Here is an 18,820-nt window from a genome sequence, read left to right on the forward strand (position 1 = left end):
TTGTGATTGGCTGTGGGGATCTTTGCTTTCATGTGTGGGGTGGGTGTTTTGGGTAAGGTTAGCCATAGTGATTTGTATGCTGTTGGTGGATTTTTGTCATTGTCTTGTTGGGCTGTGTATGTGATAAAGGGGAGCCATACCGGGGTGAAGGCATCTTCTTCTATTTGTCCCCATGTCAGTTTAAGTTTATTGGTTAATTTTTCTAGTAAGGCTGTTTTCCATACTATTTGGTACCATTAGTCCATGCTTACTCCTGAAGGGTCTCTGCAGTGTCTGGCTATGGTGTTTCTGGCTGCTGAGAATAGGTGGGTTATGAGTTCTTTGTGGTGTAAACAGGCATTGTTGTCTTGGAAGATGTTTAGTAGGGCCAATTCTGGGGTGATTTCTAATACTTAGTTATTTTACATATTTCTTGTATGGCTGTTGTCCAGAATACAGTAGTTGGATTTTGGGGCACTCCCACCACATGTAAATGTTGTGTTTGGGGAGGGACACTGGTTTGCAACACTTGCCCAATGGCATTGCACCTAGTGCTTTTACATACAGATTCTCACCTTCCTAAATTCGAGGTTGTGGAATTAGTTTAAGGAGAGCTAGCCTTTCTTATTTTTTAGAACCAGGTTAGTTGGTATGTCACCACATCTTTGACTCCTACGGCTGGAATTCTCCTTCTTGGTTTCCAAATTCTAATACGTTTTTATGAAGGGTGTTCTATAAATGTCTCAAATAAAATAAATGTGCATCAGAAGTGCAGCATGAGAAGAATGTTGCATTTTTGTTTTGTGTGTGTTGTTTGTGTGCATGCACACATGCACACACAGCTTTCAGTGGACTAATGGTGCAGTAGAAACTGTCAACAGCCTCTTTCTCTTTTCACCTTCTCACTAAAGCTTCTGAAAGACTTCCTTGGTTACTTATGTTTTGAAATATAATGTGCAACATGATCTCAAAATACAGTAGCACCCCCTCCTCCATGATGGGCACAACTTTGTGCAGTTGTTCTGCTTTTAATTTGTAAGTTGTCTTTTGAATCCATTTTAGGTTGAAAAGTCTACTGGCCTCAATGCAGAAATGTTTCTTAACATTATTAATTTCAGTTATTTAGGACACTCTTAATTATGGTAATTATAGCTTGTTCTTCTGTTATGCCCGTGGATAGTTTCCAGGCACATAATCACAAGTCTATGGCCAACATCAGAATTCAGCTTAACTCTTGCTCCTTAAAAGCTTGGATATGTGTGGCAATTGTAAGTAGCACTTTAACAAATAAGTTACAGAAATCAAGCTCTGTTGTCCTCCTGTGACGATCATGCCAGTCATTTTGCTAAGCAATTTTTAATCCACCTGCACCGTAAACAACTCCTCTATTCCAAAGGGGGAAACAATGTGTGGAGGAAAGACTTTTGTAGTATGAATAAAACAAAACACACACACACACACACACACAAACATTCAATGGAAAAATGTACCTTCTGGGATATCGCTTCTTATCTCCAAAGAAAGCTATTTAACATTTTAGGTCAGGCTCCTTGAATGTGCTATATTCATTCACATAGCTATAGATGGTAATATAAACAGAATATTAATGCATTTGAAAAAGCCATTTACAAAACTCGGCACACCTCTCCACAAAAACCCCCCTCAATGTTCTGTTAACCAGCCTATCGGGAAAGAAAACAGTCAGAAATGGATGCAAATAAAACCTGAATATTTTTAGTACAAATGTAAACTATTTGGGGGGGGGGAGGTTACTATCAGCCATAATTGCAGTTTGTACACACGCCTTTGTATTCTGAGATCATACCGCACATTATATTTGAAAGTATAAGTAACCATCAGATGCCTTAGTGAGAAGGTGAAAAGAGTTTCTTATTGCAAGGTAAATTGCTGTAATTTCTCATAGTCAGAGGGTCAGGAGCTCAGATACTGATCTCATCCACTTACTCAGATAGGACAACGTTATTGATAAACACCTTGGTACTTGCGGTGTCTGCTGAGAATTGATGCCAGTCCTCCATGCTTACATCAACAGAACAGCCTCTTTCTTGCTAATCTCCTCGCTAACCTTTATACCTCAAGCAATACTCTTCAATATCGAATTAATCACAGTTTTGCCAATACCATCTGATACTTCAATTTACTACCTGACATTTTCTTTTATTCTAGAAAGGCAGACTCTGAACAAAATAAAAGTAAGTTTCCATTTAAGTGAGGCTTGCATAACTTCAATGGCAAATTAAAAATGAACAGTCATTGTTCTGACCTGCTAAGCATATTGTGAAACAAAAAAAGAACCCATATCTCCTAAACTAACAAAGTTCCACTTTGAGTTCTATGAAATTTCCTCCCGGGTTCATAATAATAATTATAAGCAAGCAGGTCATAGGGTAGATTAAAGGTAAAGGGACCCCTGACCATCAGGTCCAGTCGTGGCCGACTCTGGGGTTGCGGCGCTCATCTTGCTTTATTGGCCGAGGGAGCTGGCGTACAGCTTCCAGGTCATGTGGCCAGCATGACTAAGCCTCTTCTGGCGAACCAGAGCAGCACACGGAAACGCCATTTACCTTCCCGCCAGAGCAGTACCTATTTATCTGCTTGCACTTTGACATGCTTTCGAACTGCTAGGTTGGCAGGAGCAGGGACCCTAAAAGAGAGAAATTCACCAAATCCTTTTATGCAAACCACGATTCTCAGTATGAAGGCTACTGTCATTGCCTGGCTGCAATTAACTGAGATTGTGCAATGACAGCACTTGCCAGTTATAACTATTTTTCTTTTTTTTTTAAAGACAGTGAGAATCAAATGTATGCATACTGTTCTGGTCCACTGCTGTATTTCTGTCTTAACCAGGAAGAGTGATAAACACTGACTCTGTGAAATGTTTCAATCCTGCATGTGTTGTTGCCCTGTGTCTTCTGATGTGTCAGACCCACAACAGGGCACTTGGTTCTGTTATGTTTTCATTTCCTTGTGCATTTTCAAGAGTGATTCTGATTGAATCATGTATTCAGGATATAATAGCAATTTTGAAATAGATAACTCCCAGTAGTTAGGCTGTGTTAGGTTGCCTGAGGTGTTTTTGGATGGGTTAAGAACTACACTGAGCCTTGACATATACTCACAATTTTGTGCTGTGAATTTAAATTTCACAAAACCTGTTCAAAATCTCCCAGCATTCCATTATTTCAGGATCATTAACACAACAGGTCAACTGGTGGTGTAAAATGAGTTTGTACTCAGGGGGTTTATCTTATGTACCAAATGCAGACCTTGTGCCACAGGAAAATGGAATTATGGAACTAAATCAAAAAGGATTGTTGGTCTTTGTATAAAATTCAATAATAAAAGCCGTGGACTGTGATTTGAATTGCCCTTAAGTATCAAAAAATAAAAATTGGTGAATTGAATCAAAACATGAATACAGAATACTGCTATGCGGAAGGAACCTACAGCGAGTATTTGGTTTACTGAAATCTGATTTGAACTTCCCCTCAAAAATAAAGTGGGAGGGATTGGGGACACTAAGTCTTTGAGCCTCAGAAACAGATGCCCACACCTCCCATTTTAGCCATGCCATTAGTTTAAAAGGAATCCTTTTAGAAAACTAGAAACTTCATTGAAGCCCAAATTCTAGGGGTTATATAATTATGTATATATATATATATTATTTATGTATACAAAGTGTCAAGTGTGAGTTGAGTTATCATAATATGAAGTCTTGGGGTGTGTGTTTTTTTTTTCCTTAAAAAAATCAGGGCTGACTAGTTATTGGCAACTATGTGCACTTGCTTAGAAATTGATTGGTTTTGGGATAATTTTCACTAGTGCTTTAATTCAGGGATTACCGAGCAGTGGGTTCCTCCTTTGACCTTCTCCAGTTATAGCAACTCTGAGACAAATCTTTGTTATTGTAACTGAAAAGTAGATAAGAATCAGGATGTCTTGCAATAAATTGACTTAAGTAAAACTTACAGGATGGAGCTGAACTTAGTCTTGCTTAGAGAAGACCCGTTGAAATTATTGTGTCTGTTCTGTGCATGACTAAATCCTGATTCAACTCGCAGCAGCAAAAATAAGAACGGAAAAGCAAGTTCAAGATAGGGGACACACAGCTAGAAAAGGTTCTAGCTAACTTTATGAATGTGCTGTTGTAGAATATGTCATATGTCTCTATATCTACTATGCTATCTTTGCAAGTTGAAGCTTAATTGTATTATACCATCCTATTTGAACATGACTGGCATTTTGAAACATTCATTTCTTTTAAAATATTCTAACCATTTATTAAAAGAATATTCTAACCTGGCATATCAAAGGGATTTATTTCTAAGTAACATGGAGAGCTTAGATAATGTGTTTGCAGTTATATTTTTCTGAACTTCAAAATCTTAGATTTCAGGGAGATGAATGTATATATTAAGTCGTACTGTTAATACTATATTGTGAGAAATGAAAGGTGGCAAATTTAGCAAAGTGGTCTTATGTGACAATGTACTAACTGGGGCTTTTATTGCAAGTGATGTCTGCAATTACAGAATGCTGGTGCACATACAACATAGAGGGGGCAAAATATGTATTGGAGGGTCAGCAGAAGAGAGAAGGTAATGATTCCTAATCTTCATATTCCTCTACCAGAAGAGAGTTCTTAAGAGCATTAAAATAATTCCTTAGAGCACAGAGGACTGAAATGATCCCTAGATTATCTGCTGGTAATCCATTTCATCCTGTTGAACAGAAGAAGCTGTAATTCACCGTAATGCCTAGTCAATGAAACTTTGGGTTTTATTCATAAAAAGAACAACCCAAAGCTTCTAAACTATATTCCATATAGCTTGCTTGTAAACTTTAGCACATTGCCATTCAGAATTGCACATGCAGTTACTAAAGTAGTTGCTTGTGAGGATTCCCAGGTAAGATCCTCCCTCTATTGTGTGGGCAGGTAATCCCTCCCATACCTGGCCTGGTCTCCTTGGCAACGCTTCCCCCAGGTGGGATTGGACAACTGACTGAGGTAGGCGGAGACCTCCAGGTATCCCACCTGAGGGAAGGCAAAGCCAAGCCTATGCTGTTGGAGCCGCTCCAGATCTAGGGGCTGCACGCATCCACGCAAAGGGCGCCCCCCATTTTAAGTGGGGAGCGGTCATTGTGGGAAGGAAGATCTTTGCATTACAATTCTGTTTCATCAGACTGATGGATTAGAACAGCATGCTTAGATTTAAAAAAAAAAATCAGTTCACATGGTCAGGATTTTATCTGTGTTATGCATCCTTTTTATCAAGCGATATCATCTCTGAAAGATGTGGGGTCTCCATCTATTCTGTTTACATAATGTGAATACATTTTTGGATATTTGGCTGGCAATGGCTTGTGTTTTTTCATAGAAGTACAAAGAGCTGCCTGTTCATTTCCTTCTGCATCACCCAGTGTGTCGATAATATTAGATCACTGTATGGCTGTAATGATGTCACAAACTGCAGAACCTGGCCTCCATACATGCATTAGTTTCCTCCTACAATTTCTTGAAAATAGCAGGAAGAACTTTCTCATACTATTTCCTGCAAACCCTGATCTGTTGCTATCCAATAGTCTCATCAGATAAGACTACTGCACAGCATGGTGTAGTGGCTAAGAGCGGTGGACTCGTAATCTGGTGAACCGGGTTCGCTTCCCCATTCCTCCACAAGCAGCTGCTGGGTGACCTTGGGCTAGTCACACTTCTTTGAAGTCTCTCAGCCTCACTCACCTCACAGAGTGTTTGTTGTGGGGGAGGAAGGGAAAGGAGATTGTTAGCCGCTTTGAGACTCCTTAATGGGAGTGAAAGGCGGAATATCAAGTCCAAACTTCTCCTCTTCTTCTTCTAATTTATTATTAAGGCAAAATATTTTGCCTAGTATGGACTTCCAAGCAAAATTTGCCTAAAGAATATATATATATATATATATATATATATATATATATATATACACACACACACACACACACACACACACACACACACACACATAAGGCCAAATGATCACTGCCGGTCAGCAAATGTTTCTGAACAGAATCGGAATTTAGATGTTTGTTTTGGAATTTCACATTTACATTATTGCCTGAAACTACTATATACTTTGTAAATGATTTGGCTAGGCATTCCCCACCACCACCACACTTCTGACCTGCAGCCTCTCATCATAGCAGTGGTTTATTGCCACTTAGCAGAGCCTGAAACAAGAAGGCTTGAAATGTAGTTGGTATGAAGTACGGCTAATTTGGTGACAGGACTGGGTGCACAGCTGTAGCTGACAATCTAGCATTCAGATGCATTGAACAGGCATTCTTAGTTGACCTAAATCCACATTAGTGCTGCACTGAAAACCTATGATGGGTTCATGCACTACATCACCCAGCCATAAGGGAATGGTAGGTGTTACATTGGGGATAAAATACTTGTAATGGAGATAGTTAATGTAAATGCATATTGTCCCCCCATCCACCCTTTTTTCCTACATGGTTTTGGCTTTGTTATGCTGTCTTATAGGTCCTTGATACCACTAGACTTGGTTATTACAAAGAGCAAATGGCTTCAGTTTTGTTTATGCATGGCTGTTTCTAGGGTCTCCTGTCTTCAATTCTGACTTTTTTTTTAGAGGACGTGATTAATGATGAATGCTTCTGCACTCCTGCAATTATTACTTAACTCTATTTAAGGAGATGTCAGCATGTTAGACAGATATATTCCAGATCATAGTTGTCAATGTTTCCCATTTTTAAAGGGAAATTCCCTTATTCCGAATAGGATTCCTCACAAGAAAAGGGAAAAGTTGACAGCTATGTTCCAGATCGACAAGGAAGTGATGTTGGAAAGTATGTATGTGCATTGCAAATCTTTTATTGCTTGTAACATAGATCACACAACAGATTTATATATGGTTATGAATGAGTTAATTTTGCTCACAAAATAATGAAACTTAAATCACACGACCAAAATTGGGCAGAAATGCATGTTCTTAATTTAGTATGTGACAGAGAATCATCCTACTAAAATGGTAGACAGCCATTCCCCCCCCCCCTTATTGTTACTTTTACAAATCTAGGTAAGTAAAAACAATGTATAGCTATACAAAAATCCAGATGGAGCACAGAGTACCAAACCCCCAAAGGGGGGTTGCCTATGTCTACTCAGAAGTTAGTTTTATTGAACTCTCTGGGGCTAACTCCCAGATTAAGCAGGGTTTGAATTGCAGCCTGAGTTCCCTGTTGATGACTTATGTTTCTGATAATAGGAATGGATATCCTACCTGCATGATAGCTGATTCATTTGTTACAACTGATGTAATTCTAGTGCTATTAAAGTCATGCAGAATAAAATATTCTGCTCTTAATTTCCTTTTGTGTGTGGTTCCTCTGGTCAAGAGAAATTTCTCCCTGAGACCATCATGGCCATTACTGCATAATGGGGGGTTGCAATTGATCATATTGATTTTTCTAGTAAGAATAACAGAAATCTCTGAATAATTTTACCTATTTAAAAATAAATAAACTGTGTACAATGACAATATTAAGAAGGATATAGGCTAGATCTGACAGTTACGTGACTATATTAAATACAGTGGTACCTCGGTTTACGAACTTAATCCGTTCTGGAAGTCTGTTCTTAAACCAAAACCATTCTTAAACCAAGGCACGCTTTCCCTAATGAGGCCTCACACCGCCAGTGCCCTTCCACCATTCGGATTCTGTTCTTAAACCGAGGTAAAGTTTGCAAACCAGGACACTACTTCCAGTTTTGTAGAGTTCGTAAACCGAATCGTTCATAAACAGGGCTGTTCTTAAACCGAGGTACCACGGTATGTCATTTATGCAGTAATGTTAGAAGAGATCTAATGAGCAATCTAGGACAGCCCCTGTATCTAGACTGAACCAGTTCAGTTCAATTTTCTTCTTCTTTAATCTGTTTTTCGGTTAAGAAGCAATATTTGATAGCCAGGCTAAAGCTGTTTCTTTCAACTTTGGCAGTGTTCCTCAGGACAGAGAAGAGGAAGTTATGGTCATTTCTTTCATATGCTTAAAAATTGTCACTGCACCTTTCCTTCATACCTGTCCTTCATCTAAGAAGGTTTCTGCTGCACTATTTTTATATTGCATGTTACAGATTTTTCTTACTATCGTTCTGATGTTTCCTCCAACAACCAACTGAGGTTGGAACTAGAAAAACAATATCTGACTTAAGTTCACCTCTGAGATAATATGTATGTACCAACTTATTCAGTTGTATAAGAACTATGTTGTAATTTTGATTTTTCATCCTTTCATACTATACCTCAAATTGGCTTTGAATAAATAGTTAACTCTTTGTTTGATTTTGTCAGATTTCAAGGTTTCCAAGTATTCACGTTTTTCACTGTTTTCTGGGGTTTGTGCTTCATTCAGTGATTAGCAATGGGGCAGTTACAAAAATTCAATAAAAATATTGCAGTCTACTCTGCCCTCCTCTTCCCCCTTCACAGAACACCTGGTTTTTAAAATGATGGATTCTACCCTATTCCTTAGGTCAGCTAATACATTCTTAGGGTGTTTCTTCACAATGTGGGGGTGGAAGCAAAGGCCATGAGATGAGCTTGATGTAGCAGTTCTATTCTTGGCTAACCTTGAGGAAACTGGAGCAGTTATTATGTTTTGGTTTTGGAGGAATTGCTTAGCTAAAACAACAACAACAAAAGTTGAACCATTCTGACCAGGAAAAATTCTGTGCCAACTAGAAATCTGTTCCATCAATACCAGAGCTACTGATTTATAGGGCCTGTACAAATTAGACAGAGATGGAGGTTGCTTGAGACACTATTTGAGTGCCCTGCATCAACTTCACACTTCAGCTACATGTCTATGCTACAAGCACATCGATTTTATGGGAGCATGGTTCACCTGCCATGGTTCACCTGTTGAATTCTGCTAGCGATCCCAATCTTGTTTCATTGCACCACAGCCAGAAACTTTAAAACTAGAGTAAATCTGTGGTGAAGATTTGTTCTGAGTATCATAAACAACCAGCCTTCCACTCAGATCCTACATATTCGGAAGGAAATCCATTCTGTTAAGCAAAAATGGACTTTCAAATAAGTTGTATAGGGTTCCAGCCTTACAGCACTATGCATACCTACATAAGTTCAGTGGGGCTCTCTTTGTATGTTTTTGCAACACTGAAGAAACTATATACTCTTTTTCTAGTCTCGAAATGCAATTCACATTTTCTGACTCTTTCTGCACCAAAACGGTTCTGCAGTCTTGCTGGGCATAGCGGCACCCACTGAAATAAGATCTTAATTATATCTAAACAGACTGAATACTGACTGCGTGGATACCATTGAACCTTCATTTACTGTTTGTTGTAGGGATAGTACTAGTACTGGGCAGGCACTAAGTCTATTTTGGAAGATGGGTCAAGAGTACATAAAAAAAATGTGCATGTATGCATATAAAATAACAGAGCACAATGATTTTTCGCAATATTTGCTTAGGCAATGGAATTGACGAAAATGGTTAGGCAAGTCCCATTAATTTCAATGAAGTAAGCCCTATTGATTTTAGTGACACTTGCTGCCAGGTAGATAGCTTGCAGTGTAAGAAATTATGATAAGGAGATGCAGTGCCAATAGTAACATCCCCGGGGAGCCGCTGGATGTCAATAGGTAGTTATCAGAAACAGGTGGTATGCCTTGAGAGGGGAACTACCAGCAAGCTGCAGATGGCACAGTGACATTATCGGCGGAAAAGAAAAGTAATGGAAGTGTGATCTGCAGAGAAGTAAACGAAAGGGAGTGCTAAACAGCAAAAAGCAGCCTGCGCTTCGCATGCCTCTAAGCTGCTCTTCTGTATTTCCCGCACCGTTCCATGTGGCCCATGTTGCTTCCGAAATGGTCCTTCTTCCCCGTGGCATCACTTACATCACACTTCTCAGCACACAGCAAGCGCACTGTCTGGGATCTCTCGTCGGTCCCTCTGGTACTGTAAATCACACCGCCGCCTCCTCTCCCTACGCCCGTGCGCCCCTGCAGCTTACTTGCCTCTCTGTAAATCGCTACAACCTACTGACATTCAAGCGGCTCCGCTGGCATTCTGCTGGGTGGCTGAGCAGAAGCCTCCAATCTGTCACTCTGATTTTAATAAATATCACCCATATCAAAGCCCGCATTTCCAGGCGGGGTGGGAAAGGTAGCTCTGGCATTCAGAAAGGCTCCTGCCCGGCTCTGGCCACCTTTCCTCCTCTGCTCCTGCCTTGCGCTTTGGTGTCTCCCTCTCCACCCCTTTCCTGCCGCCAAGCTTCCAGCGGCGCAGTTCCAGCTCGGCGCTGCCAGACTGCCTACCTCCCCGCTTCACTTGTTTGTCATAGGGAGCTGCCTGTCGGAGCCCGAGCAGCTTGCCGGAGGGGGTTCGCTTGCGCCCAGCGCGCACGCTCGCCTCTCGGGCATGCTCCTTAACAAGCGAGCCAGCCCAGCCTGCTGGGGACCGAGGCGCCGCGAAAGTTGCTCCATGGCGCTAGGAGTCTTGCATTAAGACGCTGCTGTGGGAGAGCGCGCCCAAGGCGCTGCTTTCGCCGCCATCCAACGAACGCGCGCAGCCGGCCAGCCTTCCTGCCTCTCCGCGCTGCGAAGGGGGGCGGGGGGGGGGGAGAGAAGCAGCAGCCCCGAGGGAGGCTGGGTCCCTGGAGTCCGTGCAGAATTGGCTCCGCCGCCTTGGCAGACGAGGAGGCACTTCGGAGCCCGAGCTGCCTTCGCCAGCTTGCAGCGCCGAGAAGGGAAGATTGCAGCCCCAGCGACACCCACCAGCACCCGCCAGAAGAGGAGAAGGGGAAAGCTCCGGGGGAAGCCGAGGCGGCCGTCCCCGCCCTGTGCCAGCGCACCTCGAGCAAAGCCTCACCAAAACCCCCCGCTGTCTGCAGCCAGCGAGCTTTCGCGAGCGGGGCTGGGGCTCCCTGCAGAAGCTACCTTCCTCCCGCCACCAGGACCGAGGAGCAGCCGCGTCTCTCCGCCCGATCCCTCCCGCAGCAGCGGCGGCGGCGTCGCAGCCTGGGCACCGATTTCCGTGGAGAGGGGAGGGCAACGCTGCGATGGAGGTGTCAACCTGTGGGCTGCTGCTGCTGCGACCCCTCTCCTAAAACGCTTGCCCGTTTGCCCCAAGACGCTCTGCGGGTGCCGCGGCGGGGGGTGCTCGGGTGCGCGCGTGTGTGCGCGGTGGAGAAGGCGAGGCGAAGGCGCACGGGGCGCGCGAGGGAAGAAGAGCGAGCCAGCCTTTCCCCGGCCAGGTTGGGAGGCGACGGGAAGGTGGCGGCGAGCAGAGGGGAGGCGGGAAGTCCCCGCGCCCTTCCCGGCTTCGCGCAGCAGCAAGCGCGCAAGAGATGCCCCAGCCGCCGCCAGCTGGCACCTGCGCTGCCCTGCGATGAAAGGATTAATTGAGTTGCTTTGAACCGCGGAGGGGAAGCGGCCGCCTCTGGGGACCGAGCAAGGGAAGCCGTCGGAGGGAAGTTGGACAGCGAGGCAGCCTCCTTTGCACCCTCCCTCCTTCGCAGCCCAGCCTTCCCCTCTTCTTCTTTTTTTACAGGGTCGTGCCAAGCGAACCCAGCGAGCGGCATCTGCAGGAGCTTCGTGCCCACAGGGCAGCATCAGCGCTGAGAGGACCGGCTTGTCTCCCGCATTGCTCTCCCTGCTGAACCGAAGCCGTCGCTGCTCAGCAGCAGCAGCAGCAGCAGCAGCAGCAGCGAAAAAACAAGCTCATCAGAGCAGGGGGAGCGATTGCGCAATTCTGCCCAGATTGTCTTCCCTCCCCTTCCTCTCAACTCCCCCCCCCCACTCCACCCCAACCCCCAATGCTGCTCAACTCCCGAGGAAACAGAAAGCTGATTCATGGAGCCCAGACCCAGCTTCCTCTGTGCTGCTCTCCTTTTGAAGACCAGGATGCTTGCTCCTGCTGCTTGAGACTTTGTGTTAACCCCCTTGCTCTCCCCTCCCCCAAGCCGAGGGGAGCGAGGGGGAGGAAAAAGGCTCCCTGCGATCTCTAGCCTTTTCTCTGTTTTGGAAGTGTGGTTACTGGCTGGCTCAAACCTGGGAAACATTGATGCATCGCTCTGGAAATTCATTGTGTGACTTTCTGGGTATTTGCTGAGTTCCAACCCGAGATGCAGCTCTTGAAAGCTTTATGGGCAATAGCAGGAGCAGCTATCTGCTGTTTTCTTATATTTGTCATCCACTCCCAGTTCCTTAAAGAAGGTAATTATATCTGCATGCCTGCATACACTGGTGTTTCCCCCCCCTTCCTGATTCCGAATGCTGAGATATTCCTTATTTCTTTCCATTTATTTGCAGTGTGTCCTAGTTCCACAGATCTTTCTTATCTAGTACATTGGTACGTTCTTACCAAAACAGGGTTTTTTTCTTTTTTAACTTTATTTTATATGCAAGGAAGACACAGGGTTTATATTCCTGCTGAGTGCGTTCTATGTGGGCAGTGTTGAAATCTCTAGCCTTAGTTCATACATTTATAAGCTGAAAACTGTTGTTTTCTTCTTGATGAATGACCTGCTCTGCTGCTATTTAGAACTTGAAATAACACTATGCCACTGGTAAGTGTATTAATACACTATAAATCCCAATAAGTAAAAATATGTATCATTCTCATATATATATATATATATATATATATATATAGACTCACCAGTCATCCTCTTCTTTTTCTTCTTTTTTTTAAAAAAGCAAATTCAATACATTTTCAATAGATGGCACTAAAGTTCTATGATCAGGGCAAGGAAGAGTAGAGATTGGGCAGTAGGCTCATTCCTCCATCCTCCTTTCCTAAGAGTGGAAGAGGCCTTTCTGCCTGATTTTTAGGGGGTTTTTTCATTAAGTGTTCAAATAAATTTTGTCTCAGAACAAGCAAACAAATAAGCAATACAGCCAAAGCAAAGCAAATGTCATGATTAAATTTCAAGTGGGAAAAAAAGAAGAAGAATCTGATGCATTTCGTAGTTGAACATAAGATTGTTATTGTTGTTATTTTTTTCTTAAGCCTTTCAGGGTTTTTTTGCCACCTTACTGAGAATATTAGCGGTTAGTCCTTCGAGAAGCTTGATTTAATTAATTGAATCCTTTACAAGCTACTGCCCATGGTGAAAGTTTAGCTTGTTGTTGATTGAATATGTGTGTGTTCAGGTGTGAGAAAAGGTGTAGCTGTTTATTTAAAAAAAGAAATGCAGCAAAGGTTTGTAGTAGGTTTTTTGCTACCAGTAGATTAAATGCAGATGGCAAGTTAGTTGCACTAAGGTCCCGTTGAAATCAATGGAAAAAATGAGTCGTGGTTTAAGTCAGGTCGCATTGATTTCAGTGGGAATGAAGTGCAGCTAACTTCATCTGGACCTCACCTAATGCTAGCAACAACAGCAAAAAAGAATAAGTGTTCAGATGTCTCAGGATCCATATTTATTAAAAGAAATCACTTAGTATTATATTGGCTCTTGGAAATATGGAAGAACTTTCAGTGCATCCTTGGCAAAGTGCTCTCCCCAATTGGCCACTGTAGTCTTTATATATGTCAGTTGCTCATGAACTTTAAATATGTAAGTCATCTAGCAAAAATATGGTTATGTATCTATAAGTATTTAGCATTTTTTTTAAAAAAAAATCCCCTTTGTACACCAGATACATGGAATGCCTTGCTTGTGTTTCCTAGGAGCTCAGTGATTTTAAGATTGTTGTTAATGATAATACTGCTAACAACAACACAGTGTGGAAACATTCTTGGTGCCTTTCCAGTTCTAAGTATTGTATATAAGTAGATATATTAACATCAGGAAAAAATATGGTTATCCCCTTAATAAGAATTTTCAAATTTATAGACTTCCCTAATGCATCCAGGAAGTAGTCCTCTTAGAACACTATAGGGATTAGCAATCTGGTTTTACAAGAAGAATTAAATCTCAGCTGTTTACCTTTTTTTTTTTTTAGAACAAGAGAATAATGCCTATCCATTTATTATTTTATGTCTAGAGTATGGTTACTCTGGAAGTTGGTTGAGAGAATTTGTCCTAAGCTTCCTGTGTAGCTAGGCAACTTGAAGCTTAGTCTATTTTAGCATTTTGACTGATATTTTTTTAAGGCCATCATTCGCAGTGATTGTTGTACTTTAGCTTCTACAGAAACATCACACAATTAAATAGGTTTGGAAGGAATCCCATATTGTTTATTCCTCCATGTGCTTCAAAACACATTTTTCTCGCCTGCATGGCTGGATCTGTTTTTATATTTGAGTGTAGTGATTTTCATATACTGTTCTTAAGATTTTGTTGGGAGGTAAAATATATCTATGATGCACTCATTTTTAAACAGTGGGGAACTGAATTTTTCTTTTTCTTTAGTTCAGTATTAGATGATGGGGTTGCATGTGTTCCCACTTGTAAATCCCTGAATAAGTCCACTTGCTTGTATATTAGACTTACATCATCAGCATAAATGTGGCAAGCAGCCATTTCTTATTGTCATATGTTTGGACCTCATAATTTGTTAGCTTGAGGATGTTAGTTAGTTGGTTGGTGGATAAACTCAGTTGTTTCAGTGCACGGTTGAAGTTAGTACACCTTGCCTTCATTTTTGGTGGCCCCATTGTATAGCCTTATTTCATGATAAAAACCAGAAATCTCCATTTAATAATCGTTTTTTCAGGAAGATCTATTAGATGGACCCATAATATCAAGCAAGTACCTTACACTTTGTTTATCTTGATCAGACTTAATTGCCAGGACTAAGATATAGTAATGATCTGTTCAAATATCACCTGCTTCAACGTGCTTTAGCTAAGAACTGCTGGAAAATATTGTGCCCAATTGGGTGTAATCTTTGGCTAAGTTTTAAGGCACTTACTCTGAAATGGTCTTAGTCATGCTAAGAGGTAGCAAGGCCTTTGCTTAAATCCAGATTATCATGCATGTTGGTTTGCTAACAAATGCTAGATCTATTTATTAACTAAATGTAGCAACTGTTCAGTTTGTTGTAGCAGTTAACCCCTCCCAGAGCTATCATTTCCACCACCAGAATTCCTGGTGTGTGGGTGTGCTTTAAATATATCGTGTGTACACTGCCTATATTAACTGCAGCATAAACATAATATTTGTGCAGTCTCAGATTTTTGTGATCCTAGAGAATAAAGCAGGTAAGACTGACTTTAATATTGAAAAAAAATCTAGCAAGGTCAGTTTCCTGTGTTGGCTCTCAAAGCTGTCCAGTTAAGTACAGAATAACTATTTTGTTGCTGTGGCAATGGGCTACTCTTGAAAAACATACAGAATAACTATTTTGTTGTGGCAATGGGCTACTCTTGGAAAATGTACAGAATCAATTCACATACTGCATTACTGTACGACTCATAAGTGGTAAGAAAACAGGCAACACTTGTTCTGAGATGAGTGAGAAAGAGCTGTTTAAATGGCTGTTTCCATTAATACTTTTTTTTCCACCCAAGAAGTGAAGAATGGCTGACACAAGAGTGCCATTTTTCCACACTTTGGCTTTTGTGTGGAAATACAGGTCGTCCTGTGGCTAATCCATTCCCCTACGTCCAATCTGTCTTTCATTGTTTCAAAAAGATGAATAGAGCTGTGAACCAAGAAAAGGCTATTGTGATATATAATTGCTGTCCCATGCCTGTCTGATCTTCATACAAAGCAATTTAACATATTCTGGTAGGTTTCTGTCAGTTTGAAGAGCTGTTAAAAATTAAAACACTTAGCAATTGCTATAGAAGATTAGAAGTAGACATGGGATATTGATTAGCTCTTGCTCATTCAAAATGTTCTATCACCTTTTTAATATTATCTTCAATGGAAAGCAGAGCTGTATAAATATTATAGGGTGCTGCAACCCTTTCCCAGCAAAACAGAACATCAAATAGTTCCCCCATTGCAATCACTGAATAGTGTGTCGATGATGAAAGGGCATCTTGAATAGGTGGCTGTGTAAAGACTTTAAAGCAGCTTAATTAGATGGAAAACTTCACCGCTGTATACAAGGAGCAATATATAACCACTCTTTTCTTTATCTCAAAGAATGTTGTACAGCTTTGGCATGTCTGTTTCATAATATGGATGTAGACGTTGTAGTACATCCTTATGAATCCTTGTTATGTAAATATGAAGCAAACTTTTTAATATATAATAATTAGGATTTTGAATGCAGTGTTGGGTCAGAATAGAATGATGTGTCTCTGTAAAAGTTAAACTGTGAAAAGAAAACACTTGCTTAGTTGATTGGAGCATACCCAAAACCAAATGAAGTTAAGAACTACCGCCAACTCTTATTGGCGTGCGGGTTTTAGAATGAAAGGAGTAAGGCGATGGATATTTTTCTTTATTGTTTTTGTTGTTTCGTATAGGTAGTGGTATAATGCAGCCCAGTTTCTGGGCAATGAATCTCCCACCACCAATTTCAATCTTATTTAATAGTTATTTTTTATTCATCATAGATTTTGATCCATTAAGGTCCAAGAACCCAAAATTTACCTGTCTAAGTGTCTTAATCTTGAAACTATACTACAGATGGGTTACACCAAAGCTATTCCTGCAAAATTTCTCAAAGCATAGCATAGCTCAACATTGCAGTGATGTTTCAATGCAGTTATAAGCACCAGCGTTGGTTCAAAAAAGGACACAAGGCTATGGATGAATTGTCATTGTCGACACAGGCTTGTTAGCGGCTTATGTTAGAACTTGTGTTAGAACTTGTTGAGAGGATTGGTTTTTATTTTGTGACTGAGTGCCATTTGACAAATATTTCAAAGTATATGAAAACCAGGCCTGAAACTTTCCCACTGTATCAGACGGTAGTTTGCTTCATCAAACCACTGTCTTTATGGAGACTCTCACAGGACCACAAAGATTAGAACTGCACATAGTCACAGGTAAAACAAGTGTTGTTTCCCTTGAGAATTTGTCCTGCTCTGGGCTTCCCATAGGCAAATGATTGGCCACTGTGAGAACAGATTGCGAGACCTGATGGATTTTTGATCTGTTACATTCTTGTGAGGAGGTTATCATAACTGTCCAATATGACAACATAGCAAAAGGTTTTATGCTAATATTACAGTATTTACATGACCTACTTCAGTTCCGACTCTACGCCGTGGTACTGTATTGCTGGAGCATGTGGAACTGGCAATAAGGACTCCCGAATCTAAGAGACAATACAGATAAGGAACATGGGTGTGGTCTTGGCACTGCACTGTTATAACCTTCACTTGTTTGCTGTTGCAGTGTTATGTGTGCAAGGTCACAAACGGCAAGGGATGGAGATGAGGGCTGCTGTTCCCTTGGGATGTTGAGCAGCCTTTTACTTGACAAGTCAAGCTCACAAAGACTGCTTTTGCTGCAGTACATCAAATCCTTAAAGCTGGTTTAAAGGATTCAACAACTCAGTTTTGGGCTAATTCCAGAGTTGGTCTTTTTCAGTTGCAACCTTAAAGTACATGATGATATATGTGTGTGTATATATTTCTCCCCACAAATTTAGCTAATGCTCATTTGAGACAGGGGTCATCCTTGTTGTTGTTGCTGTTGTTAATATGATTATTATTATTAGTCTTACAATTTCCTCTATGGAGCTGAAGTTGGTATGCACTGTTTCATCACCTGTTTTATCTTCACAATAGCTTTGTAGGGTAAGTTCAGATTGACAGATAGTAACTGGCTCAAGGTCGCCCCGTGAGTTCCGTGGCTGAATGCAGATTTGAACCTTTTGCTTCCTCAGTTCTAGTCTGACACTTGAACCACTGTTCCTCGGACTGAGGCTTGTAAATGACGGATACACATTTAGGAACATGATATATGTGCCAGCTATTAACCAACTGTGAGTTATATGAGGCTTCAAAATCTGCTGGAGCAGATCCTTCCTGCTTCAAGTTTCGGGATGCTCGTATGAGGCTGCCCCTGTGGTTTTTAGAAGATAGATTGCATCGTGGAACTTCCTTAATGGAATAAAGAACAACATATCTTTATAGACTGATAGATATGTGTTATCTTTGGAGTGTAATGCATGTATTTCTGAGCAGACTAACAAGTATCTTTCTTTATCCATAAGTTTCATAAGTCCAGAACATTTTGCTTTCTGGAAAGGGGTGGTTTTTGCTTCTGTTACTATTTCCAGTTTTTTAAAAAACCCATTTGTATTTTGGCCCTTACTGAATACCAATAGTATACCAGGTGCTGGATTGTGGCAAATGTTTGTAGCTACCATGACCTGTCTTGTGCCCTGAAAGACACTGCATTTGAGCTCCCGGTCCCCATATTTCACTGACTACTCATTGGCTTCCATCTTTTAATCAGCATAGAAATCGTAATAGAATTGTTGTGTTGGAAGGGACCTTGAGGATCATCCAGTCCAACCCCCTTCAATGCAGAAATATGCAGTTGTCCTGTACAGGGATTGAACCTGCGCCTTGGTGTTATCAGTAAAAAGGTAAAGGTACCCCTGACTGTTAGGTCCAGTCGTGGCCGACTCTAGGGTTGCGGCGCCGTACAGCTTCCAGGTCATGTGGCCAGCATGACTAAGCTGCTTCTGGCGAACCAGAGTAGTGCACGGAAATGCTGTTTACCTTCCCGCCGGAGTGGTGCCTATTTATCTACTTGCACTTTGACATGATTTTGAACTGCTAGGTGGGCAGGAGCAGGGACCGAGCCACGGGAGCTCACTCCGTCGCAGGAATTCGAACCGCCAACCTTCTGATCGGCAAGCCCTAGACTCTGTGGTTTAGACCACAGCGCCACACACATCCCTTTGTATTATCAGTACCATGCTCTAACCAA

The 18,820-nt window shown here is 41.6% G+C and overlaps 1 protein-coding gene across 13 annotated transcripts in view; it reads left to right on the forward strand.

Moving 5' to 3' along the window:
• TAFA5 (TAFA chemokine like family member 5) overlaps window positions 1-18,820 on the forward strand; it is a 340,202-nt gene that overhangs the window by 77,092 nt on the left and 244,290 nt on the right. Inside the window, exon 1 of one of the 13 annotated variants that reach the window (XR_014539422.1) lies at window positions 10,136-12,245. The exons of 9 other annotated variants lie outside the window; for them this stretch is intronic. Coding sequence is in view for 1 of the 4 variants with exons in the window: in XM_083575379.1 (XP_083431505.1) it covers window positions 12,155-12,245 (91 nt within the window). In the remaining 3 variants the exon portion in view is untranslated. Of the gene's footprint in view, window positions 1-10,135; window positions 12,246-18,820 lie in introns of those variants that run through there. 3 more of the 13 variants (XR_014539423.1, XR_014539424.1, XM_083575379.1) reach the window with 3 other exon arrangements.

The sequence above is a fragment of the Podarcis filfolensis genome (genome assembly GCF_964270895.1).
Source record: "Podarcis filfolensis genome assembly, chromosome: 10".
NCBI lineage: Eukaryota > Metazoa > Chordata > Lepidosauria > Squamata > Lacertidae > Podarcis > Podarcis filfolensis.